Here is a 25,817-nt window from a genome sequence, read left to right as displayed (position 1 = left end):
AAAAAAAAAAAAAAAAAAAAAAGAAGTAACCAGTGTATACAAGGCAAACAGAATACTTCTGAAAGAACTCACTGCCCTGTGATTGGGAAAAAAGACATTCAAACACTGATGCCCCAGTAATGTTGGGGCAGAAGATCACGTGCACTGAGATTTCAAGCTGAAGTTTACCAGAAGTTCTTCTCCATTCTACAAGCAAGTGCTAGCTGAGCACCTATTTTGCAAGTGATGTTTCTCTGTAATTACGCATTGCTGCTGACACACTCCTGTCAGACATAATTGGCTAAATAGGTAACTTCTCCCTACATGCTCTATAAAAACATAGTCATTTTAATGCTATTAAGGGTAAAAACAAAAACTCAGCTATTGCCATTGCAAACCAAAGGCTAATTATTTTTTAGTTATCTCAGGGAGGCTTCCTTCCTAAATTTCCTTCAGAAAGGACTTACAAGCTGTTCCTTTAATATGTATGTGCTCCTTCCAGAAAACCACGTTCACTATCTAAGCCCAGAAAGTTTAGTGAATGCCTGCTTACGGTAAGCCAGGCATAGTGCCTGTCACTCTCACGAACTATTCACTGAATAGAACTCAATTCAAGCTACCTCTGTCCCTCAGAATTTCAAACCAGTATTAACCCAAGACTAAGAAATGGAAACAGTAGATTAGAAAAAGAAACCCAGTAATTAATCATGACTCAAAGGTTAACTAAAATTCAAAACTTTTACGAGTTCAATCTTTGAGACTGACTTTTGAAGAATGATGCTTTTTTCTTTATTGTAGTAATCACTATCAAAGAATTTTAAATCTGATTTAATGAAACAGTTTTAAGTTCTAAGGCCAACAAGTATCTAATTAGTCAGTTAGTGGACAGTCAACTCAACCTTGGGCTGACTGCAAAGGTATGTAGCTCTGTCTTTAATAGAAAGCATGGAATACCTGACTGCCAGAAAGCAACATCTCCACAGTCTGTTGTCCCACAGCCTTATTAAATATTCTTACTGAGAGGAACTTTAACACAGGGGCTAAGGGTACAAACTCAAGTTTTCCACTTAAGGAGGTGGTTAAAAAACTTCACTAGCAAAGACTTTTGTCAAGGAGAATTCTCAGGAGTTGCTCAGTTTGTCTCCTCTAAGGATACATGTGGGCCCAAGAAGAGGAAAGCATTTACCTTTATGGGCCGGAGCAGAGATCGCTATGGGGGCAAATTCTTCCAGAAGGTCAGCAGTAGGGTTAGAAAGCAGAGAGCAATCAATCAGGGAATCTTCCCCGGTGAGAGAATCTGAGTCCAGATTAACAGCATCCCAGGTCGGTGATGGCATTAAATGGCACACATAACAATATCACGAGGTTAGGTCTTAGCCTTTAAGTTATTGCATTTATTGGCTTGGCCAAAAAGTTCGTTCTTCCGTAAGAGCGTACAAAAACCCGAACGAACTTTTTGGCCAACCCAATACATTATACATACAAGCCAAGGCGGGAGAAGGAAAACCCAAAGAAACCCGTTAAGCACCCTGTATTTTCATCTAGAGAAACATGTATTTCTAAACTTCTCTTAACAGATATATATAAATATGGAAGAATTTTTTTGCTCAGAGGTTGCTGGTTAAGCAAGTAAATGGTTTGGATGTCAATAAAACTTTGGCAACTCAGTTCTCAGCAAATGCCATTTAGGAAAAAGGACTTTGCAACTAAAGAATTTCACTTAAACCTCCCCTAAACATTCACTGAAAAAAAGTTGCTATAAGATGAGGTATCCAAGCTGACAAGAAGGGGGTTGTCCCTGGCTTATTATTAGCAGAATATGGCATGATTAGGCAGTACTTTTTCAGAACTCAACCCAATCCCCAGTCAAAATAGAATGATCTTGTCTCTTATTAGTATTCTTTAAATCTGAATTGCTCCTTGGAACACATGATTTTGCTTTTAGTTAAGGAACAGAAGGAAGATTAAATTCAGAGTTCAAGTATTTCAACACATAAATTGTTTTCTGGGAGAGTTTTCTAGGAGAAAACAGCCAAGTAAGCACAAGGAAAAACAACCATATTGTCTTCTGTGTCATTTTTTTTTTTTAACCTGGATGAGTTTATTCTCATATTTCCTAGACTTCTAATTGTTTCTGTTCCAAGTGAGCAAAGTGGACACTTTTATCAAGGTAATTATGGACTCAATAAAAATGAAGGTTATCAAATCTGTATTTAAGGAATTGTAGTTAAGGAATGGATCCAGGGAAGATTTCAACTTTGCCTACAATTTAATAGCAAATCACCTAGATGTGATTAAAGCTCTGTGCTGCGAATAGAATGTTAACATACATAACACGAGCCCCCATGGACATCACTGACACTGTTAGATCCAAAAGACTGCTCAGTACCCAGGAGGAGTTAAGGGCATCCGTACAACTCAGCAGAGTCTTTAATTAAGGAAGTAGAGGGAACCCGCCACCAGTGACAAAAATCTTCAATAAAGACAGACTGAAACCAAAGAAAGCCCAGGTATCACTCTACAAAGAACATGGCTCCAAAAAGGTACTCTACTCTTTACTGAGGAAACACATCACTCAACATCTAAAGCTGGGGCTGTAATGATGCAGAGCATCCATTCCAGGAGGAACTAACAAGGCTGTGAAATAAGACCAGGACCATCTGCCGCAGGTGGAAAGCCTGACTCAGAGGGCTCCCCGAACTGACCAGTTCCTGCAGCCCCAGAGACTCCTGACTGACCTGTGCGGTTTGAGGTCACAGATTCCGTCTGAGAGGGGAGGCGCTGGGCCGCCGGGGGCTCCAGTCCTGGTATCAGACTCTCAACAGCAACATCAGCTTTTTCTTTTGTTACAGAGCATTAAGAGAGGAGAGGAAAGGGTAAGGGAAAGGTAATCAGAAGGTTCCTTGGATGATTCTGTGAAGGCTTTCTTCTGCATGTCTCTAAAATGCCCATCTCAGGTAAGATGGAAAGCACAGTAAGTTGCTTTCTTTCTGGTGCTTCGAGTGTCTGGGCTTCACTGACAGAGCAGACACGTGCAAGGTGAACCACGGTGGCTAGTCTCGGTGATTCTCAGTTTTTACAGATAAATGCTGAATGAGAGCTATTCAAGTAGACCTCTTACATGTCAGAAGACATAGGCTCAAAGGCACCTTAATGTCTTCTGGTAATTGTGCTTTTCTTAAGGGATAAACTTGGGGCCAAACATGCTCTGTGCCTTGCAAAGGCCACTAGTCCACCTCAAATCCCATGCCATGCTGTAGCTGGAGGTACTCTTTACCATGTGACATGCCCCAGCTGGAGGAACATCTGTCTGAAGGGTCATGGCATTTCTGAGTTCTAGGACTTTGTGCTCCTGTAGTACAGAGGCCCCAGACATTTTATAGGTCTTGCCTGCCTTGCGGCTGGAGCACAAGAAAATGTAAAAGCAAGCAGATCAAGCCCCTGCCCTGGATTCTACTCATAGGGCCTCAACATGGGGCAAATGTTTTCTCAGTTACTGACACTTGGCACATACAGAGGCCTTCTAAAGAAGAATCTGCTAAAGGTGAAGTCCACCTGGAAACCAACTTTTTTCATGAAGCTTTTGTAACGAAATGTGAATTTTTCCACATTCCCCCTAGTTCACAAGAAATTCACTCTAGAAATCTCAGTGTTTCAAGAATAAATAACGGTGCTGTGCTGCTGAAAGGCAGAGATAACTCTTCGTTTGGGGCGATAACAAGGGAGATTAAACAGCCCTGGCTTCTGGGTTAGCACAAGGCATCACTCCAACACCAGGAGGCTTCGTGACATTTCCGCTCCTCAGCAGGTCTACTCAGGAGGGATCTGTTAACCAGTTAGTTGCCATTTTTGAAACAGACACACATATCATGCATGACTGAAGAAACAGAGATGATGACTTTACCAATTACAGCATCAGAAGTGCTACCAAAAGGATCTGTCATAGGCAAGAGGTCAGGGAGCAGAAGAGAAGTGTCAGGAGATTTGAGTCCCTCGATTAGTTTTTCTAGGTTGGGCAGAGAAGTAAAGAGAAAGCAAAAATGCAATGAGATATTCAAGTAAGCCGATCATTTACCATTTTCTATACAAACACATTTTAGGGGTCAAAATTTTACATAGATTCAGCATGAAAACAAATACTGCTAGTATCTTGTTAAAAATAGGCCCTCAAAGTTTAAAAATGATTATTTCCAAATGAAGTAGTCGCTTTGTAAGGCATTCAAGATGCTGCCCTAAGTTTGTTTTTAAATTTGTGGTATAATTTACACTGAATAAAAGCCACCAATTTTAAGTGTACAATTTGATGTATTTTGACAAATGTACACATAAGCACCACGTAAATAATGAGGCAGAACATTTCCATCACCCCAAAAAGGACCCTTGTGCCCCTCTCTGGTCAATGCCTTCCTCTTACCCCTAGACGCTGGCAGCAACTGATCTGCTTTCTGTCCTTATAGCTTTGCTTTTTCTACCATTTCCTACATAGTATGTAGTCTTTTCTGATGTCCTTCATTTAGCATAACGTTCCTGAGATTCCTCAATGTTGTGGCATACATCAGTAGTTTGTTTTATTGCTGAGTAGTGTTTCACTGTATGAATGGACCACATTTTGTTGACTCATTCATCAGCTGACGGATATTTGGTTATTTCCAGGTTTTAGCTATTAAAAATAAAGCTTCCATAAACATATGCATATAAGTCTTTGTGTATTCATATCTCTTCCTGGGCTTAGTTTTGAATCTCTCTCTCTCTCTCTCTCTTTTTTTTTTTTTGTCTTGCATTTAGAAATGGTTTATGACTCACCAAGAGAAGCAATGAAACCACACCTAAGTTAACTTTAACAATCATTTATCGTCTGCTTGTGACACCCCTGGTATACTCTTATTATTAAACGGTCAAATCTCATAAAATTCACTTAAGCCTGCAGATGGATTACTTTTGATGTCTTTTGGCTAAAAAAACAAAAGGACATGAGAAGCCACCAGATCTGTCACACCTGATAACTTAACGTGTGATAACATGGACACATTAAGGATCCTTCCAAGACAACTCGTTAGCCTGATACATCAACAACTCTCTACCTGTAACTTATTAAAAGTAGAGCATTAAAATAAAGTTTCTCAAGCAATTAAAAAAAAAAAGCAGAGCATTAACTTGACACAAAATAATGAATCACAGACTCTTACAGAAAGAAGGGAATTTAGAGCTCATACTTCCTTTTACTTACAAAGAGACTGAGACCACATAAATTCTATAATTTGTCCAGTTAAAGGCCTGTCAACAATGTTTTTTCTATCACAAAAATAAACTGCCTTTAAGATAAAGCTAGAATTAAAATGTCTGAGAAAAAGAAATGCAAAGCTCAAGTATGTGTGTATAACATTTTAATGAACATTTTAATGAAGGCTATCAGGAATCCAGATAAGCAAAGATGAAATTGATATTCACTGAGGGATAGAAACCAAATTTTAGGTGATCTGTAATCTAGGTGATCTATAACTACACAGATGAAACAAAATAATGGATTTTAGCGTCCTGGCAAGATAATTTGCTTTGGTCCAATTAACATACTGCAGAAAAAGCCATTTTCATACATGAAACCAATTTACCATCTTTGAAATGTATAACATGCGGCTATCTTTGAATTAAATACCAATATGCTACATATCTCATTTATACCTAATTTATATTGAAGGAAGGAAGGAAGGAAGAAAGCAGCCTCTCATCAGCAGGGAAAAAAACCCAGGGTTCTAACCAAGTATACAAGTGTAATAACATCAGCACTAATCTTGAACTGTACATGACATTATAAGAAAAGATGCTTAAAATATCTTGGACAATTTTCAGCATACTGGCAAAAGTAAGATGGTTTCCCCCAAAAGTCTGATTTTTCATTATCTTGAACACTAGCTTTTGTTTTATTCCCCCCACCCCGAAAGGTTCTCTCACTTAAAAAGAAAAAAAATGATTTTCTATCACTTTTAGCACTCAGATATTTGCAATCTTGTGAAGCACTGGATAAAAAGTAAAGGCCCCAACATTACTTGTTTTTCATACAGCAGTTTGTCTTGGCTTCTCCAGTGACTGGGTGTGACCCTGGGGCAGTTCCTGAAACAGATCTCCTTATCTGTAAAATACAGACACCTCCCCCTAACCTTTTTGTATTAGTCACGCAAATACCATCTCTAAGCCTTTCTCCACCCTCTCTGCCACATTAGGAACTTTCTGGAACACTCTGCTTTCGCTTCTCCTGCAGCCCTGAAGCCAGGGAAGGTGTCTTCTTAATTTCTGTGTCCCCAGTTCCCGGTTCCTTCTCGTCCTCTGTCAAATCTCTGCCTTTTGGCTTTATTGGGGAGGTGGGGAGAACAGGGGATCAATGGCAAAAAAGCAGGTCCTTCAACAAGAATCTTATTTTTAAAATTAGCCATTAGCAAAAAGCATGAGGGTAAAAGGGTACGTGTGTGCATGCGTGCGTACCTGTGTTGTATCGTAAGATGGAATGGGGTGGGGCTGGGGTAAACTGCCACATTCTTTTCCGACCAAAACTCGAAGTAACAGGCTATTCACACAGATAATCTGGGTGGTCACTGCTGCTTAGGAATATTCAAATCTTAGAACTGTGGGAGGGAGGAGCAGGGGTCAGAGTAACATCAGGCAGAAAAACAGGAGTGAGAGTCCGGGGCCGCTGCACAAGTCACGTCGGCAGCCTGTGCAAAAATGGCTTCTTTCACTCCTGGGGCTCTTGCGGCTGTCGGTTACTCAGTACTGACCCCCAGGTGCTATTATAACAGTGGTTGTCACTTGCATTTGTAGAGTTCAATGTCAAACATTTTCATTCATTATTCACAAAAAAACCTGGGTTTCGGAATACTGATACAGTTGAGAGTGGACATCAGAAGACGTGAGAATGCATGACTTGCCCAAAGTCACAGATGGGACATGGTAGAGCCTGGACTTGACTTCAACGTTTCCTCCACATGCTGCCTACAGGGTGTGCTTAGCTCCATAACCAGAGGAGAAAGTGTTTTCACACAAACATGGTCCCATGCACAATGGTCAAGTTATAAAAGATATGTTACCACTGGAAAGAACTTTAGATCTTATCCAATTAGCCTTCTCATTTGCAGATGAGGAAACAGCTCCAGAGAGGGGAAGTAACTTGCCTAATATCTTACAGCAAGTAAGCCACAGAGCTAGCTAGGACTAGGACCCAGAGCTTTATGTATGGAGATTCAATCTCCTGGTTTAACTAAGCCTTTGATTGCTTTAAAGTGTACAGACTCTTAGAAGATAAATTTTAAGCTATTACTGGTCATTTTTGGTCACTGTAAATGAAGAATGTGAGGACAGATTGTAATGGGAGGGAAAGATTGTAATGGGAGGTACAGGAGGCTGACAGTCTCTAAATCACAGTCTGGAGGCCTCCCAGGTGCATCAAGGTCTGGGTTTGATATCCTTCCTTTTATGAATTCTGGCCTCTCTGTCACATTTTTATAAAAACTCTCTGAGGCCATGTATCATGATGCCGGGGTGGGAAAGAGCAGAGAAGAGGCGGTGAATTTAGGAAACTATGCAGGAAGTGTTCGTTACGATCCCAAACCTTGATCAAGTTCTACACGTATGATGAGACTTGTTGCTACATAATGAACAAAGATTTTTAAAATTTTACTTGAATCATGGGAAATGGCTTCTCTGGATGCAAAAACAAAACATATCTTCTAGGACAGTTCATACCTGAAATGTACAAAGACACACACTAATTCTCAATTATACAGAGTGACAGATGAACGAAAACCAGAAATAATTCATAAATTGTATTTTGCAATGATTTAATCCTCCTGAGAAACATTTAATCTTTTATTGTCATGCTATACATTTTCATTTGGGGTCTGCAAAATCCTCCCAAATGAATAAGCAACATGAAAGAGTCAAAGGGCCTGAGTTTAACTTAGTTAAGTTACCTAACTTTTCTAAGCATCAGTTTCTCACCTGTAAACAGAGGATAGGAACTACTTTAAAGGGCTTTTAGGATTAAATGGGCATATTTATCAGAATTAATGTGTGTACATGTGCATATAAATTGAAGTTCTTAGCCCTTAAAAGAGGATTAACATCTCCTTTAAGTAAGAGGACTAGATAGGTCAGCCGGCCACAGATGCTTGAGACTACGGTAGTGAAGGCAGGTGAAGTTCTAGATTTTACTCAGATGCCTTGGTATGAGAACAGAATAAGCAAAATTCCTTGAATAAAGTGAAGTGGGAGGTGGAGGCAGTGTGGTCTAGTAGAGGAAGAAAAGGTACTGAAAGCCAGGGAACCTGGGTTCTGCACTAAGTCTATGTGGCACTTTGGGCAAATCACTGTTTCTCTCTGGATCTAAGTTTTCTTATTGATAAAATGAAGATAAATGTAAAGGTGCTGTCCACCTCTAAAAGTTCAATCAGCCAGTGTGAGGGGAAAAACAGGAAGTACGAACTGGCGGCTTAGAAGATGGACTGCTCAGTGATGACACTGGAACTCTGAACTGGTACTAATGGCAGTGAAGAACACCTGGAGGGCTCCTCAGTGACATGGGCAGGAGCTAAAATGTGTGGCCTCAAGGTGACAGGTTTTGGGAAACGCAGAGAGCTGTTCAACGTGCAAACTCAGCCCAGACATGAGTGGCCAGGAGAACAGGGTGACGAGGTGGGGGAATATCGAAGCTTGCCCCTCATTTGAGAAAAAAACTGCAATTGTTTTCTACCTTAGTGTAAAAATAATACATGTTTATTGTATAAAATCTGGGAAATACAGATAAGCTAAAGGATAAAAGTAGGAAGAGCTTCAAGATGGCGGAAGAGTAAGCCGCGGAGATCACCTTCCTCCCCACAAATACATCAGAAATACATCTACACGTGGAACAACTACAGAACACCCACTGAACGCTGGCAGAAGACCTCAGACCTCCCAAAAGGCAAGAAACTCCCCCACGTACCTGGGTAGGGCAAAAGAAAAAAGAATAAACAGAGACAAAGGAATAGGGACAGAACTGTTCCTCTGAGAGGGAGCTGTGAAGGAGGAAAGGTTTCCACACACTAGGAAGCCCCTTCGCGGGCGGAGACTGCGGGTGGCGGAGGGGGGAAGCTTCGGAGCCGCCGAGGAGAGCGCAGCCACAGGGACGCGGAGGGCAAAGCGGAGAGATTCCCGCACAGAGGATCGGTGCCGACCAGCACTCACCAGCCCGAGAGACTCGTCTGCTCACGTGCCGGGGCGGGCGGGGCTGGGAGTTGAGGCTCGCGCTCCTCTCGGAGCGCAGGGAGAGGACTGGGGTTGGCGGCGTGAACACAGCCTGCAGGGGTTTAGTGCGCCACAGCTAGCCGGGAGGGAGTCCGGGAAAAAGTCTGGAGCTGCCGAAGAGGCAAGAGACTTTTTCTCGCCTCTGTGTTTCCTGGTGCGCGAGGAGAGGGGATTAAGAGCGCTGCTTAAAGGAGCTCCAGACACGGGCGCGAGCCGCGGCTAAGAGCGCGGACCCCACAGACGGGCATGAGACGCTAAGGCTGCTGCTGCCGCCACCAAGAAGCCTGTGTGCGAGCACAGGTCACTATCCACACCTCCCTTCCGGGGAGCCTGTGCAGCCCGCCACTGCCAGGGTCCCGGGATCCAGGGACAACTCCCCCGGGAGAACGCAGGGCGCGCCTCAGGCTGGTGCAACGTCACGCCGGCTTCTGCCACCACAGGCTTCCCCCGCATCCGTACCCCTCCCTCCCCCCGGCCTGAGTGAGCCAGAGCCCCCGAATCAGCGGCTCCTTTAACCCCGTCCTGTCTGAGCGAAGAACAGACGCCCTCAGGCGACCTACACGCAGAGGCGAGACCAAATCCAAAGCTGAACCCCAGGAGCTGTGCGAACAAAGAAGAGAAAGGGAAATCTCTCCCAGCAGCCTCAGGAGCAGCGGATTAAATCTCCACAGTCAACTTGATGGACCCTGCATCTGTGGAATACCTGAATACACAACGAATCACCCCAAATTGAGGAGGTGGACTTTGGGAGCAAAGATATATACATTTTTCCCCTTTTTCTCTTTTTAGGAGTGTCTATGTGTATGCTTCTGTGTGTGATTTTTGTCTGTATAGTTTTGCTTTTACCATTTGTCCTAGGGTTCTGTCTGTCCGTTTTTTTTTTTTTTTACTGTTTAAAATTTTTTTAATAATTATTTTTTATAACTTTATTTTATCTCTTTCTTTCTTTCTATTTTTTCTCCCTTTTATTCTGAGCCGTGTGGATGAAAGGCTCTTGGTGCTCCAGCCAGGCATCAGGGCTGTGCCACTGAGGTGGGAGAGCCAAGTTCAGGACACTGCTCCACAAGAGACCTCCCAGCTCCATGTAATATCAAATGGCAAAAATCTCCCAGAGATCTCCATCCCAACGCCAAGACCCAGCTCCACTCACCGACCAGCAAGTTATAGTGCTGGACACCCTATGCCAAACAACTAGCAAGACAGGAACACAACCCCACCCATTAGCAGATAGGCTGCCTAAAACCATAATAAGTCCACAGACACCCCAAAACACACCACCAGACGTGGACCTGCCCACCAGAAAGACAAGATCCAGCCGAATCCACCAGAACGCAGGCACTAGTCCCCTCCACCAGGAAGCCTACACAACGCACTGAACCAACCTTAGCCACTGGGGACAGACACCAAAAACAACAGGAACTACGAACCTGCAGCCTGTGAAAAGGAGACCCCAAACACAGTAAGTTAAGCAAAATGAGAAGACAGAAAAACACACAGCAGGTGAAGGAGTAAGATAAAAACCCACCAGACCTAACAAATGAAGAGGAAATAGGCAGTCTACCTGAAAAAGAATTCAGAATAATGATAATAAAGATGATCCAAAATCTTGGAAATAGAAGACAGAAAATACAAGAAACGTTTAACAAGGACCTAGAAGAACTAAAGAGCAAACAAACAGCGATGAACAACACAATAAATGAAATTAAAAATTCTCTAGAAGGGCTCAATAGCAGAATAACTGAGGCAAAAGAATGGATAAGTGACCTAGAAGATAAAATAGTGGAAACAGGGCTTCCCTGGTGGCGCAGTGGTTGAGAGTCCGCCTGCCGATGCAGGGGATGCGGGTTCGTACCCTGGTCTGGGAAGATCCCACATGCAGCGAAGTGGCTGGGCCTGTGAGCCATGGCAGCTGAGCCTGTGCTCCACAACGGGAGAGGCCACAACAGTGAGAGGCCCGCGTACCGCCAAAAAAAAAAAAACATAGTGGAAATAACTACCGCAGAGCAAAGAAACAAGAATGAAAAAAACTGAGGACAGTCTCAGAGACCGCTGGGACAACATTAAATGCAACAACCTTCGAATTATAGGGGTCCCAGAAGAAGAAGAGAAAAAGAAAGGGACTGAGAAAATATTTGAAGAGATTATAGTTGAAAACTTCCCTAATATGGGAAAGGAAATAGTTAATCAAGTCCAGGAGGCACAGAGAGTCCCATACAGGATAAATCCAAGGAGAAACACAAGACACACATTAGTCAAACTATCAAAAATTAAATACAGAGAACAAATATTAAAAGCAGCAAGGGAAAACCAACAAATAACACACAATGGGATCCCCATAAGGTTAACAGCTGATCTTTCAGCAGAAACTCTTCAAGCCAGGAGGGACTGGTAGGACATATTTAAAGTGATGAAGGAGAAAAACCTGCAACCAAGATTACTCTACCCAGCAAGGATCTCAGTCAGATTTGATGGAGAAATTAAAACTTTTACAGACAAGCAAAAGCTGAGAGAGTTCAGCACCACCAAACCAGCTTTACAACAAATGCTAAAGGAACTTCTCTAGACAAAAACACAAGAGAAGGAAAAGTCCTATAATAACGAACCCAAAACAATTTAGAAAATGGGAATAGGAACATACATATCGATAATTACCTTAAATGTAAATGGACTAAATGCTCCCACCAAAAGACACAGATTGGCTGAATGGATACAAAAACAAGACCCATATATATGCTGTCTACAAGAGACCCACTTCAGACCTAGAGACACATACAGACTGAAAGTAAGGGGATGGAAAAAGATATTCCATGCAAATGGAAACCAAAAGAAAGCTGGAGTAGCAATTCTCATATCAGACAAAATAGACTTTAAAATAAGGACTATCAGAAGAGACAAAGAAGGACACTACATAATGATTAAGGGATCGATCCAAGAAGAAGATATAACAATTGTAAATATTTATGCACCCAACATAGGAGCACCTCAATACATAAGGCAAATACTAACAGCCATAAAAGGGGAAATCAACAGTAACACATTCATGGTAGGGGACTTTAACACCCCACTTTCACCAATGGACAGATGATCCAAAATGAAAATAAATAAAGAAACACAAGCTTTAAATGATACATTAAACAAGATGGACTTAATTGATATTTATAGGACATTCCATCCAAAAACAACAGAATACACATTCTTCTCAAGTGCTTATGGAACATTCTCCAGGATAGATCATATCTTGGGTCACAAATCAAGCCTTGGTAAATTTAAGAAAACTGAAATCGTATCAAGTATCTTTTCCGACCACAATGCTATGAGACTAGATATCAATTAAAGGAAAAAATCTGTAAAAAATACAAACACATGGAGGCTAAACAATACACTACTTAATAACCCAGAGATCACTTAAGAAATCAAAAAATACCTAGAAACAAATGACAATGAAATCACGACGACCCAAAACCTATCGGATGCAGCAAAAGCAGTTCTAAGAGGGAAGTTTATAGCAATACAATCCTACCGTAAGAAACAAGAAACATCTCAAATAAACTACCTAACCTTACACCTAAAGCAATTAGAGAAAGAAGAACAAAAAAACCCTCAAAGTTCGCAGAAGGAAAGAAGTCATAAAGATTAGATCAGAAATAAATGAAAAAGAAATGAAGGAAATGATAGCAAAGATCAATAAAACAAAAAGCTGGTTCTTTGAGAAGATAAACAAAATTGATAAACCATTAGCCAGACTCATCAAGAAAAAAAGGGAGAAGACTCAAATCAATAGAATTAGAAATGAAAAAGGAGAAGTAACAACTGACACTGCAGAAATACAAAGGATCATGAGAGATTACTACAAGCAACTCTATGCCAATAAAATGGACAACCTGGAAGAAACGGACAAATTCTTAGAAATGCACAACCTTCTGAGACTGAACCAGGAAGAAACAGAAAATATGAACAAACCAATCACAAGCACTGAAATTGAAACTGTGATTAAAAATCTTCCAACAAACAAAAGCCCAGGACCAGATGGCTTCACAAACGAATTCTATCGAACATCAGGGAAGAGCTAACACCTATCCTTCTCAAACTCTTCCAAAATATAGCAGAGGGAGGAACACTCCCAAATTCATGCTATGAAACCACCATCACCCTGATACCAAAACCAGACAAAGATGTCACAAAGAAAGAAAACTAGAGGCCAAAATCACTGATGAACATAGATGTAAAAATCCTCAACAAAATACTAGCAAACAGAATCCAATAGCACATTAAAAGGATCATACACCATGATCAGGTGGGGTTTTTTCCAGGAATGCAAGGATTCTTCAATATACGCAAATCAATCAATGTGATAAACCATATTAACAAATTGAAGGAGAAAAACCATATGATCATCTCAATAGATGCAGAGAAAGCTTTTGACAAAATTCAACACCCATTTATGATAAAAACCCTGCAGAAAGTAGGTGTAGAGGGAACTTTCCTCAATATAATAAAGGCCGTATATGACAAGCCCACAGCCAACATCATCCTCAATGGCGAAAAACTGAAAGCATTTCCACTAAGGTCAGGAACAAGACAAGGTTGCCCACTCTCACCACTCTTATTCAACATAGTTTTGGAAGTTTTAGCCACAGCAATCAGAGAAGAAAAAGAAATAAAAGGAATCCAAATCGGAAAAGAAGAAGTAAAGCTGTCACTGTTTGCAGACGACAGGATACTACACATAGAGAATCCTAAGGATGCTACCAAAAAACTACTAGAGCTAATCAATGAATTTGGTAAAGTAGCAGGATACAAAATTAATGCACAGAAATCTCTAGCATTCCTATACACTAATGATGAAAAATCTGAAAGTGAAATTAAGAAAACACTCCCATTTACCATTGCAACAAAAAGAATAAGATACCTAGGAATAAACCTACCTAAGGAGACAAAAGACCTGCATGCAGAAAATTATAAGACACTGATGAAAGAAATTAAAGATGATACAAATAGATGGAGAGATAGACCATGTTCTTGGATTGGAAGAATCAACATTATGAAAATGACTCTACTACCCAAAGCTATCTACAGGTTCAATGCAATCCCTGTCAAACTACAAGTGCCATTTTTCACAGAAGTAGAACAAAAAATTTCACAGTTTATATGGAAACACAAAAGACCCCGAATGGCTAAAGCAATCTTGAGAAGGAAAAACAGAGCTGGAGGAATCAGGCTCCCTGACTTCAGACTAGACTATAAAGCTACAGTAATCAAGACAGTATGGTACAGGCACAAAAATAGAAATATAGATCAATGCAACAGGATAGAAAGCCCAGAGATAAACCCATGAACATATGGTCACCTTATGTTTGATAAAGGAGGCAAGAATATACAGTGGAGAAAAGACAGCCTCTTCAATAAGTGGTGCTGGGAAAACTGGACAGGTACATGTAAAAGTATGAAATGAGAACACTTCCTAACACCTTACACAAAAATAAACTCAAAATAGATTAAAGACCTAAATGTAAGGCCAGACACTATCAAACTCTTAGAGGAAAACATAGGCAGAACACTCTGCGATAAATCACAGCAAGATCCTTTTTGACCCACCTCCTAGAGAAATGGAAATAAAACCAAAAATAAACAAATGGGACCTAATGAAACTTAAAAGCTTTTGCACAGCAAAGGAAACCATACAGAAGATGAAAAGACAACCCTCAGAAGGGGAGAAAATACTTGCAAATGAAGCAACTGACAAAGGATTAATCTCCAAAATTTACAAACAGCTCATGCAGCTCAATATCAAAAAAACAAACAACCCAATCCAAAAATGGGCAGAAGACCTAAATAGACATTTCTCCAAAGAAGATATACAGATTGCCAACAAACACATGAAAGAATGCTCAACATCATTAATCATTAGAGAAATGCAAATCAAAATGAGATATAATCTCACACCGGTCAGAATGGCCATCATCAAAAAATCTACAAACAATAAATGTTGGAGAGGGTGTGGAGAAAAGGGAACCCTCTTGCACTGTTGGTGGGAATGTAAACTGATCCAGCCACTATGGAGAACAGTATGGAGGTTCCTTAAAAAACTAAAAATAGAACTACTATACGACCCAGCAATCCCACTACTGGGCATATACCCTGAGAAAACCTTAATTCAAAAAGAGACATGTACCTAAATGTTCACTGCAGCTCTATTTACAATAGCCAGGACATGGAAGCAACCTAAGTGTCCATCAACAGATGAATGGATAAAGGAGATGTGGGCACATATATACAATGGAATATTCCTCAGCCATAAAAAGAAACGAAACTGAGTTATTTGTAGTGAGGTGGATGGACCTAGAGATCATCATACCGAGTGAAGTAAGTCAGAAAGAGAAAAACAAATACCATATGCTAATATATATATATGGAATCTAAAAAAAAAAAGAGAAAAAAAATGGTCAGAAGAACCTAGGGGCAAGACAGGAATAAAGATGCAGACCTACTAGAGAATGGACTTGAGGATACAGGTAGGGGGAAGGGTAAGCTGGAACAAAGTGATAGAGTGCCATGGACACACATACACTACGAAACGTAAAATAGATAGCTAGTGGGAAGCAGCCACATACCAGAGGGAGATCAGCTCGGTGCTTCGTGACCACCTACAGGGGTGGGATAGGGACGGTGGGAGGGAGGGAGACGCAAGAGATATGGGGACATATGTGTATATATAACTGATTCACTTTGTTATAAAGCAGAAACTAACACACCATTGTAAAGCAATTATACTGCAATAAATATGTTAATAAAAATTATATTGCAATAAAGATGCTAAAAAATTAAAGAAAAAGGATAAAAATAAAACTACCCATAATTTCCCTTGTAGAAACAGCCACTATTGAGTTTTTAACGAATGCTCTTCCAACCTTTTCCTATAAACTCTGAACGTTCAATAAATATTTAAGCATACTCATGTGCTCTTCAGACAATGTATTAGAAAAGAATTGTTAAGTCAATAAGGAAGTAAAATCTTAAAGGCCACACTGTCCTCCCTGAAAGGTGTACTAACTGCTACTCCCACTAGCAGGATCTGAGTGTGTCCATTTTCTGATACCTTCACCAAGCCTGGGGTGGTAGCTTTTTTTCATCTTTACCAATCTGACAGCAGAAGCTGCAGCACCTCACTGCTTTATAATTGGTACTTTTTGGATTCATCATGATGGTGAACTTTTAGAAAAATATTATTTACTGATAATTCATCTTCTGTCCTTTGTGAATTGTCTGCTCATATTTTTCTGTTGGTGTGATTTTCTTATCACATTCCCAGTACTATAATCTGTTCTTTCTCAAGTCTCTAGGGGGTCCCAAATAAAAATGAGTCAGGTTAAGAGCTTGGAAAAGCACTGAAATCATGGTTAAAAGACTGAGAAGGTGGACCCCTGAAGAAAAATGGATGCAGAATTAGTTAGCCTGGACCATGGAAACCGAGAGTGCTTTTAAAGGAGAGGACTGTTAGTACTTTGAAATGAAGGGGGGAATGAAAGGGTCTTTTCTTCTGAGCACCTCCCCTCTCCTTAAACATAAGTCAAATGGCGTGAGGGATTAGGGGAAGAGAGGAGGGGGCAGCTGCTAGAGCTGGAGACAGGGTTTAATCCATTTCAGATTCTCATACCGCTCCTCTCAAGACTTAGTAACTGAAAATATAAATCACAGAAAAGGGTACAAATCCTTCATAAACCAGTCTAAGGTCAGACAGTCAGAACCAGTTCCTGGCAGGAGACCAGGATATACCGTAAGTTGTGAGCTTTTTCTCTTTTAAAATATCAAAGATGAGGGTAGATATCTATTTATACAGGCTAGTAGGACTAAGGGCTTGCTCAAGGCCCACTGCAACCCTAGTTAGGACTACGGCTATGAGGACTAAAGCAGACTGAACTTACAGACATGGAAGAGCCAGATGCAAGCCCCATCGAAAAAGATGATTTGGCTGCTACAGCTTTGTGGTTTTGGAAATTTACGTCTTGTCTGACTTGGGGTGTAAGCCCTGATGTCTTGTAATGAGAGATGCCGTTTTTAGAATTTTGTCGCTCTAGCTCCTATCACTGAGAAACCAGACACTAAACCATCTGTGACATCTGCAAGCTGGAATCAAAAGTCAACCACCATGACCCATTCCGAGTCCATTTTAGAGAACTGAATCTGTGGGAAGAAAAACTTTCCAGAGTAAAGACATATGCTCTGATCAACCTTGGACTTTTAAAATATCACAAGACAGCAACTGGAAGTGACGGAGATGCCAAGCAAATAGCTCTGAGAGGAATGCCTATCTTGACAACAAAGCACTGAGAAAACACAGCTCCTCTTGCTTACTTTTCAAGAGAAGACGGAGCGCCATAAGCCAAGAAGTACTTTTTAAAAAACAGCTGTTAATTCTAGGAAGTGGCACTTACGGGGCAACTAGTGCATTCTTGCTCAGTCTTGTGGAACACTGATGTTGAAAGGTCAGTATTAAGGGGTTGCTATAAAAATGTTTTCCTCAAACTCTGAGCACTGCTGGCAGGAATGTAAAAAGGTATAGTCACTGTGGAAAACAGTATGGCAGTTCCTCAAAAAATTAAAAATAGAGTTACCATCGGTTCTAGTAATTCTATTTCTGGGTATGTACCTCAAAGAGTCTTGAGTTTTGAAGAGATATTTGCACACTCACGTTCAGTGAAGCATTATTCACAGTAGCCAAAAGACAGAAGCAACCCATGTGTCAACTGGCAGATGGATAAACAAAACAACAGAATACTATTCAGCTTTAAAAAGAAATTCTGACATATGCTACAACATGCACGAACCATGAGGACATTATGTTAAGTGAAAAGAGCCAGTCACAAAAGAACAAATATTGTGTAATTCCACTTATATGAGGCACCTACAGTAGTCAAATTCATAGAGACAGAAAGTAGAATGGTGGTTGCCAGGGGTTGGGGGAAGAGAGGAATGGAGAGGTATTGTTCAATAGGCAGAGTTTCGATTTTGCAAAATGAAAAGAAGTTCTGTGGATGGATGGTGGTGATGGCTGTAAACAATATAAATGTACTTGATGCCACTGAACTGTCCACTTTAAAGTGGGAAATTCTGCATTACATATACTTTACCACAATTTTTTTAAATGATTAAATCTTTCCACCAATTTTCAGAGAAAATTCCTCAATCTTCTCTACCATTTTTTTAAACCTTTGATACCACCTAGCTTATCTGTTCCCTAATACAAACAAAAAAAAACCAGATAGCTTATCTGTTCCCTAATACAAATAAAAGGCAAAATAAATGAACACACAGCATATGAGCATCAGGCAAAATAAATGAACACACAGCATATGAGGCTCACTAGAGCTAGGCTTCATGTGACAGCTTTATGAGCACACAAATGCTCGGCTGTGATTTTTTTATGCCAGATTTTCTAAGAAAATTTGTTTTACAATGCTTTGGAAAATAAAAATACTCCTTAAAAAAGAAAGAAAAACACCTCCAATTATCCAGTGTCCCTTCACTTAGAGTTTAACAATTGCTAATATCAAGGAGTTCTACTTTGATGGCTCTTAGTTGTGCAAAGGTCATAGGTCATAAGAGCAAGTTTCATTTCTGTAAGACAAAAATACCACTGCTAAGACTTCTTGATAACTAGGACCGCGCCCATGGGAATAAGGGCCTGGAACCAAAGCTATTATAGCACTTCCTATCTTTATACTAATTCAGAGTTCCCAAAGCAATTTCAAATACATGATTTCATCTGAGCCACACAAGCCAGTCCACAGGTAGGTTCTACTATGGCCAATGCTGACGAGGGGGAGAACACAGAGTTTGAGTGATTTGACCAAAACCTCTTAGCTATTAAGTGGCTAGAACCAAGCTTTTACAAGTTCAAATCCATTCTTGTATCTCCCTAACCCTTAAATTTAGCTCTCTAGTCAAAGGATTTATTGAGATGGGATCTGTCCCCAAACGACCCCTCGCTGTGTGGGTGCTGTGAGCCACCAAGAGGAAGGAGCACAGTCACAGCAGCACTAAGGCCTCACTTCCTTACTCACAAAGAGAGAGATTACTGGACATACCCACCGGTCAGTATTATTTCTGGCTCAAAGGAAATCATATGTGAAAACATTTAAAAAGCATAAAATAAAATGTTAAGTCACAAAAGGCATAGTTGTCAGGACACTAAGGTTCCATGATTCTCACCATCAGGAAGGCTGTGTGTGGGAGGGAAGCATGTATGCAAACCCAACCAACCAACCAACCAACCAACACACCTGACCGGTGTCCACCACCGGTGGAGGGAGTGACAAACTGCTTGCTTTGAGGGGCAGGAGACAAACCTGCAGTCTGCCAAGGTACCAGAGACCGTAAACTCTCGGCCCTTTCCTCACTCTGGCATTTCAAGATGCTGAGGAAGGATACAGGGATAAAGGAGCTATATAACTGAATGTGCTACAGGCTGGGCATATAACAGTAAATAAGGTAATCAAAGACACAGTGGTCACATGCCATACTTAGCCCGAATTCTGGAAAGCATCATGAAAGGAGGAGCTGAACGATCTGCTGAGCTTAGCTACTACTTTCATCCCAGGGTTTGGCAGCTTCCTGACATGTGGGCTGTGCCTCTGTTTATGCCCCCTCAAGAGTGGGAAGGAGGCCTGGCTAGGGGTTGGCGGACTCAAGAGACGGAAGGCTATGGAGATAGCAGTCTGGTGTTCGGTAGCTGGGGACGGAAATGGAGGGTAATGGGGCTGCCAAAAGCCTTTCGGCCTCAGGTTTCATTTACTTTATTCATCTAATCCGCAAATACTCATTGAGTGCCAGCTACACCCGGCAGTGTTCTCAGCATTAACGGTACACTGGTAAGTAAGACAGACAAGGTCCCTCCCTCAGGACACTGGCATTCTGGTGGAGAAAGAGGAATGAACAAGTAGAAACAGACAATGTCATGATAAATGCTAGGAAGAAAAAAGCCAGGGGGTGTGAGTGACAGTGCCCGTGGGACCACATCGGGCCTCTCCGAGAAGACAGCAATTAAGCAGAGACCCAAATGTCGAATGACAAGAAGGAAAAGCTTTCCAGGCAGAGTACCAGAAAGTGCAAAGGCCCTGATGTGGGAATAAGCTTAGCTTAGCTTACTGGAGGAAAGACTGAAGGGAAGAATGCTGTGAGCTCAGGTTAGAAGGGTAGCCAAGGGCCAGACTAGTCAGGGTCTTGTAGGTATGGTAAGAAGCCTGGATTTTTTGCTCAGTGATCTGAGAATTCACTGGACTGCAAAGGAGTGACATGTCTGATTTATGCTTTCATCCTCTGGCTTGTGCCAAGAGGTCACCCATCCAGTTCTGCAGTCCATGGGCTATCTGGGTAAGAGCAAGGCACGGACCCAAAGGGGTACCAAAGGGAGAAGGCCTCAATAATCCCTTTTTCCTTGTCTGATTTTATGACTGCCACAAAAGGGAGGAAAAGGAAGCCAGTGGGCCCCAGCTCGAGTTTACAGCCCATCCTTTCTAGCCTTCTGCTTGAAACTGGCCTGTCTTGGCCCTGCCGGGCACGCCTGATGAATGCAACAGAGAAAAGGACCTCTGTTGATTCTTTCTTCTCTTTTCTTTAACTACCCTATCCTGAATCATTCCCTAGTGACTTTAGATATTTTTGACCTACCTCCAGGTCCAGCAAGCTATAAAGTTACACAATGCTACCCGATCAGGGAAAATTTCTTCTTCCTCTTAGAAGGGTCAACAAACTACTTAAAGAAATAAAAACCGTCTTGGGAACCTAGCTGTGGTCTGTCTTAGTAAGTAGAGGATATGCACATCACAATCACTTCTGATCTTGAGGCAATCAAACAAATAAATCCCTCTGACATTTTGGGAGAGAAGAAAAACCAAGCAGGTTCTTTTAGTTTAAGACTTTTAGTTTAAGAAATCGACAGGGGTAAGAATGGGAGAAAAGAAAAAACTATCAGCAGCAAAATGCCTGTCAGCTGTTTCTAAGGAGCTGGATCTATTTGCTTTTTCAAAGAGACTGAAAAAGAAGAGAAAGGGTGGCTTCTGTTCCTCACATTCTGCTCCCCTTCCCCCAAAAGGATGGGGAGGGGAGCGCGAAGAGAAATCTTTGGCATTCACGAACTCCAAATGGAAAGCATCCAATGATATTGTTTCAAAAGCTATTTCAATCAGACTACACTAACCGTTTCTTACTATTTTAGACTGCTTACTTAAAAATCGGTACAGAGCAGACAGTAGGGGAGATTAGAAGTACTTATTTCGATGATGAAGAGTCAAGCCCAGATAGTGGAAGGAAGTGGAACGGAGGTCTCCTCACACCCCCTATCAAATTTTATTATGTATTTGTATCTTTTAAAAATAAAAGCACATTATAGCAAAATAGGAACAGGAAGTCACTCATAATCCAGTCATTATACCACACCATTAGCATTTTGTTCCTTCTATCATAGGCTTATAGGTTTCCCCCCACATTGTTATAATCACACTGAACTAATGCTCTGTGCGATACACAGGCCCTTTATATTACCATTAACACAGTCAAGGGTATGAAACTTGAGACTGATATGATGTGGAATACAACTTGGTATAATCTGAGCTGAATTTATTACCTTTGCTAAGGACTAGTGACCCAAGAGAATTTTGCCCCTCTTATTGAGACATTAAAAATATACAATAGCACCTATTAATAGGTATTGGAATTCAGGTCCTTTTCATGGAGTCTTTAAAACAGAACTCTCAAGAAGCCCTGGGATGTAACTTCAGATCAGTTTTATTTACCTACCTGGTGCATCAGGTACTTGAAGAGGAATGAAAGGATCAGATACACTTAGAAGAGGAAGGCTAGAATCCACAGTCTGCCCACCCTTCCTTTTTTCAGCTGGAATTGGTTGGAGGGGAAGGAAGGGTCAAGAAGAGAGAGAAAAAAAAGAGAAAAGCAGAAAACATCAAGTAAATCCAGATGTATTTACCATCTTTTAACCCAACTCAAATTACAGAGTAAGTCTAAATTTAGAGGCAGAATAAAGAAGGAGTGGATATAATTCAATGTAATAGCAAAGTATGTCTGAGATGTACAGTCTGGTCCTTGCAACGTAGTCTGAGATGCAATTAATGGTAAAAGTAGGATAGTCGTACATCTGAAATTCCACGTCTTCCTTGGATACTGCAGTCTATAGTGATCTCTTTCAGAATTCCTATCGCAATTACTACTATCCTTATCACACACATTTTGGTAGGTAAACAAACTTTGTCTATTCTGTAACTTAGAATACGTGTATAGGTACTTCCTATGTGCCCATTTCTCTCTTGAGGTCCTTTAGGGACTGAGTCCTATTCTATCACCATATGTCTAACGTAGTGCTAGGTAGACAGAAAGAAAAACAGATTTCTCGCCTCTTGGAAGGTTAGATAAACCCTAACCTCTGGACTACACCTACCATACTATTGGCATTCATCCTATATTTGGCAAACTTATAGATTTACAGAAATCTATACACCCTATGGAATATCAGAGCCTGAAGGGATCTCAGCATTTTCTACCATAATTTTCTTATTTTCCGGAAAAGAAAATGAAGCTCAGAAGTTAAGAGACTAAACAGAGGTCCACCAGCAGACCCAGGATCAAAACACAGGTCTCCTGGCTCCTACTTTACCATTCTTTACCTTGCATTTTAATAATGAGTTAGTTCCTGAATTAAAATCTAATTTAGCCTTTTATAAAGTGGATTAAAAAAACTTTTAATTTTCAAGTAATTGTAGAATCATAGGAAGTTGCAGTACATAGAACCCTGTGAACCCTTCAACCAGCTTCCCCCAGTGGTGAGTTCTCATACAACTATAGTTCAATATCACTGACACCAGGGCAATTCTGTTAACTAAACTCTATTCAGTTTTCACATGTACTCACATTTGTGTGTGTGTGTGTTTGTGTGTTTATAGTTCCTTGCCATTTGATAGTACGTATAAATTAGCCTAAGCACCAAAACAATGATACACAACTATTCCATCAAACAAAAGAACTTCCTTGTACTCCTTTATAGTCACACCCACTCCTTACTCCTGTCCCAGTCTCTATAATTTTGTCATTTTAAGAATATCATTCAAGTGGGCTTTTAACTAAGCTTCTTTAAAGGACTGTGGAGGAAGAGAAGAGTTAAAATCACTGCTCTTAGTCTCTGAAATATTTTAAAATGAGATACAATGAAATACATTAAAAGAAAAAGAACAAATTATGAAATTGAATGTATAGTATAATTCATGTTTGAAAAAAGTATGTACAAAGAAATAAAACTATGGACATAAATATTGTTAAATGTTAGCAATGCTTTCCTCTTGGAATGGGGTCATGAGTTTTTCAATCTTGCTTCCTTGGGGTTTTAGCAAATGAATGTATATAATTTATCAAAAGAAAAATACAGTAAGTCCCCTACATATGACCTTCAAGTTGAGAACTTTCAAAGATGTGAATATGCGTTCCTATGTCCAATCACGTAAGTTAGTTCACGCGTCTGGCGTACACTGTCATGTGCAGCTTGCCCTCATCTCCTATTGCTGACGATCCCTCAGCTCTACCACCTCCCACCTCCTCTCCCCCCTCCAGTCAGTAACTCTTCTTGCCTGTTCACTAGATGCCAGCCCCTGTATGCCAGCTGTTGTACTGTACTTTTCAGGGTACTGTACTGTAAGATTAAAAATGTTTTCTTTATTTTTTGTGTTTGTTTTTTATGTATCATTTGTGTGAAAAGTATTATAAACCTATTACAGTACAGTATTATATAGCTGACTGTGCTAGTTGGGTACCTAGGCCAACTTTGTTGGACTTACGAACAAATTGGACTTATGAACAAATCGGACTTACGAATGTGCTCTTGGAACGGAATTCATATGTAGGGAACTTACTGTATTTTAAATAAAGAGACACAATGTCAAGTTTTAATTGTCTGCCTGTTCCTCCTCTAATGTATGAACACAGTTTAGCAACATTTTTGCAGCTTTTACCATAAAAATGTTAAGGATAACCCATGTGTCATCCTCCCCAGCTCATTACCAAATTTCCTGCTTCTCTCCTCTCTTGGTTGGTTAGAAGGTTTCAAAAATCAGTGAACGGTCTGAGCTTGATTAGAAAACTTGGAGAAAATGGTGCCACCCTGAACTTCGTACAAGTGAGGACACACTAATTTCTGGGATTTAGATATAATTTTATTTCATTTGTAAAGAATGAAGATTCTTCTTCATTCACACCACAAATGCAAACGAACGGAAAATACCAAATGTTCATAGAAAAGTGCTGGATAAATTGAGGAAAATATGAAGATGTTTTGTAATGCCTGTGAAAGCTTAGTGTCACTGATTTATAAGATTTCTGAGATGTGGTTATAACTACAGCTTCTGTGCTGGGCTGCCCAGATACAAATTTCTACTCTGTCATTCTCCACCTATGACCTTGGGCAGGTCACTTAGCCTCTCATGGGCTGTTGTGAGGGATCACTGGAGAAAATGTGCATAAAAGCACTGACCCAGTGGGCTTAGCATGCAGCATGTACTCAACATATGTTCGCGGGTATTACTGTCCTAACTCTACTCAAATATGTGTTTTCTAATGGCTGGGCCGTTAAAAAAAATACTGCCATTTACAACCTCCAAAGTTAAGTATTAAGGGGAGAAGAGGCAAAAATAAAAGCAAAAAACAACTCTTTAAAAAATAGTTCATACAGGGCTTCCCTGGTGGTGCAGTGGTTGAGAGTCTGCCTGCCAATGCAGGGGACACGGGTTCGTGCCCTGGCCCGGGAGGATCCCACTTGCCGCGGAGCAGCTGGGCCCGTGAGCCATAGCCGCTGAGCCTGTGCGTCCAGAGCCTGTGCTCTGCAACGGGAGAGGCCGCGGCGGTGAGAGGCCCGCGTACCGCAAAAAACAAAAACAAAAACAAAAACAAAAAAGGAAAAAAAATTAGTTCATACAGACAAAAAACAAAACATAAAATGTATGATAAGAAAGAACTAGGCATTAAAACTGTAAGTGGATGGAAAATGATTAGGGATATCTGTTATTAACATTGGTGAATCCAAGCTCCTATCCTTTGGCAAAAAGCGACTCCTTTCCTTCATTCAACAAATGTGTACTGAGCCAAGCACTGTACTAAATGCTGGGATTCAGCGTCAAAGAAGACCCTCCTAGGGCTTATTCCATGACCCCCTTTCCAGGGAAACTATATCCTACCCAGCACCATAACTAGTCATCATTGTGACATTTTATCTCAAGGACAATGACCAATGCTTTATACATTTGGTATATTTAGTCAACTATTTGGCGTATCCAACTTGAAGCACTTTCAACCAGACCAAAATACCAATAAATTTAAAAATTAGGGCTTCCCTGGTGGCGCAGTGGTTGAAAGTCCACCTGCCGATGCAGGGGACATGGGTTCATGCCCCAGTCTGGGAGGGTCCCACATGCCACGGAGTGGCTGGGCCTGTGAGCCATGGCCACTGAACCTGCGCGTCCAGAGCCTGTGCTCCGCAACGGGAGAGGCCACAACAGTGAGAGGCCCGCGTA

General features: G+C 40.9%; 1 protein-coding gene across 1 annotated transcript in view; it reads right to left on the bottom strand.

Annotated features, from left to right (window-relative positions):
• Nucleotides 1-25,817, bottom strand: part of AAK1 (AP2 associated kinase 1) — a 159,166-nt gene that overhangs the window by 2,149 nt on the left and 131,200 nt on the right. Inside the window, exons 16-19 of the mRNA XM_007453420.1 lie at nt 22,048-22,143; nt 3,884-3,985; nt 2,718-2,819; nt 1,166-1,276 (exon numbers count right to left, since the gene is read on the bottom strand). Of these exons, the coding sequence (XP_007453482.1) occupies nt 1,166-1,276; nt 2,718-2,819; nt 3,884-3,985; nt 22,048-22,143 (411 nt within the window). The remainder of the gene's footprint in view (nt 1-1,165; nt 1,277-2,717; nt 2,820-3,883; nt 3,986-22,047; nt 22,144-25,817) is intronic.

This window comes from Lipotes vexillifer, unplaced genomic scaffold, assembly GCF_000442215.2.
Source record: "Lipotes vexillifer unplaced genomic scaffold, Lipotes_vexillifer_v1.1 scaffold253, whole genome shotgun sequence".
NCBI classification, from domain to species: Eukaryota; Metazoa; Chordata; class Mammalia; order Artiodactyla; family Lipotidae; genus Lipotes; species Lipotes vexillifer.
The sequence above is the reverse complement of the archived record's forward strand: the minus strand, read 5'-3'. Positions and strand labels throughout refer to the sequence as shown.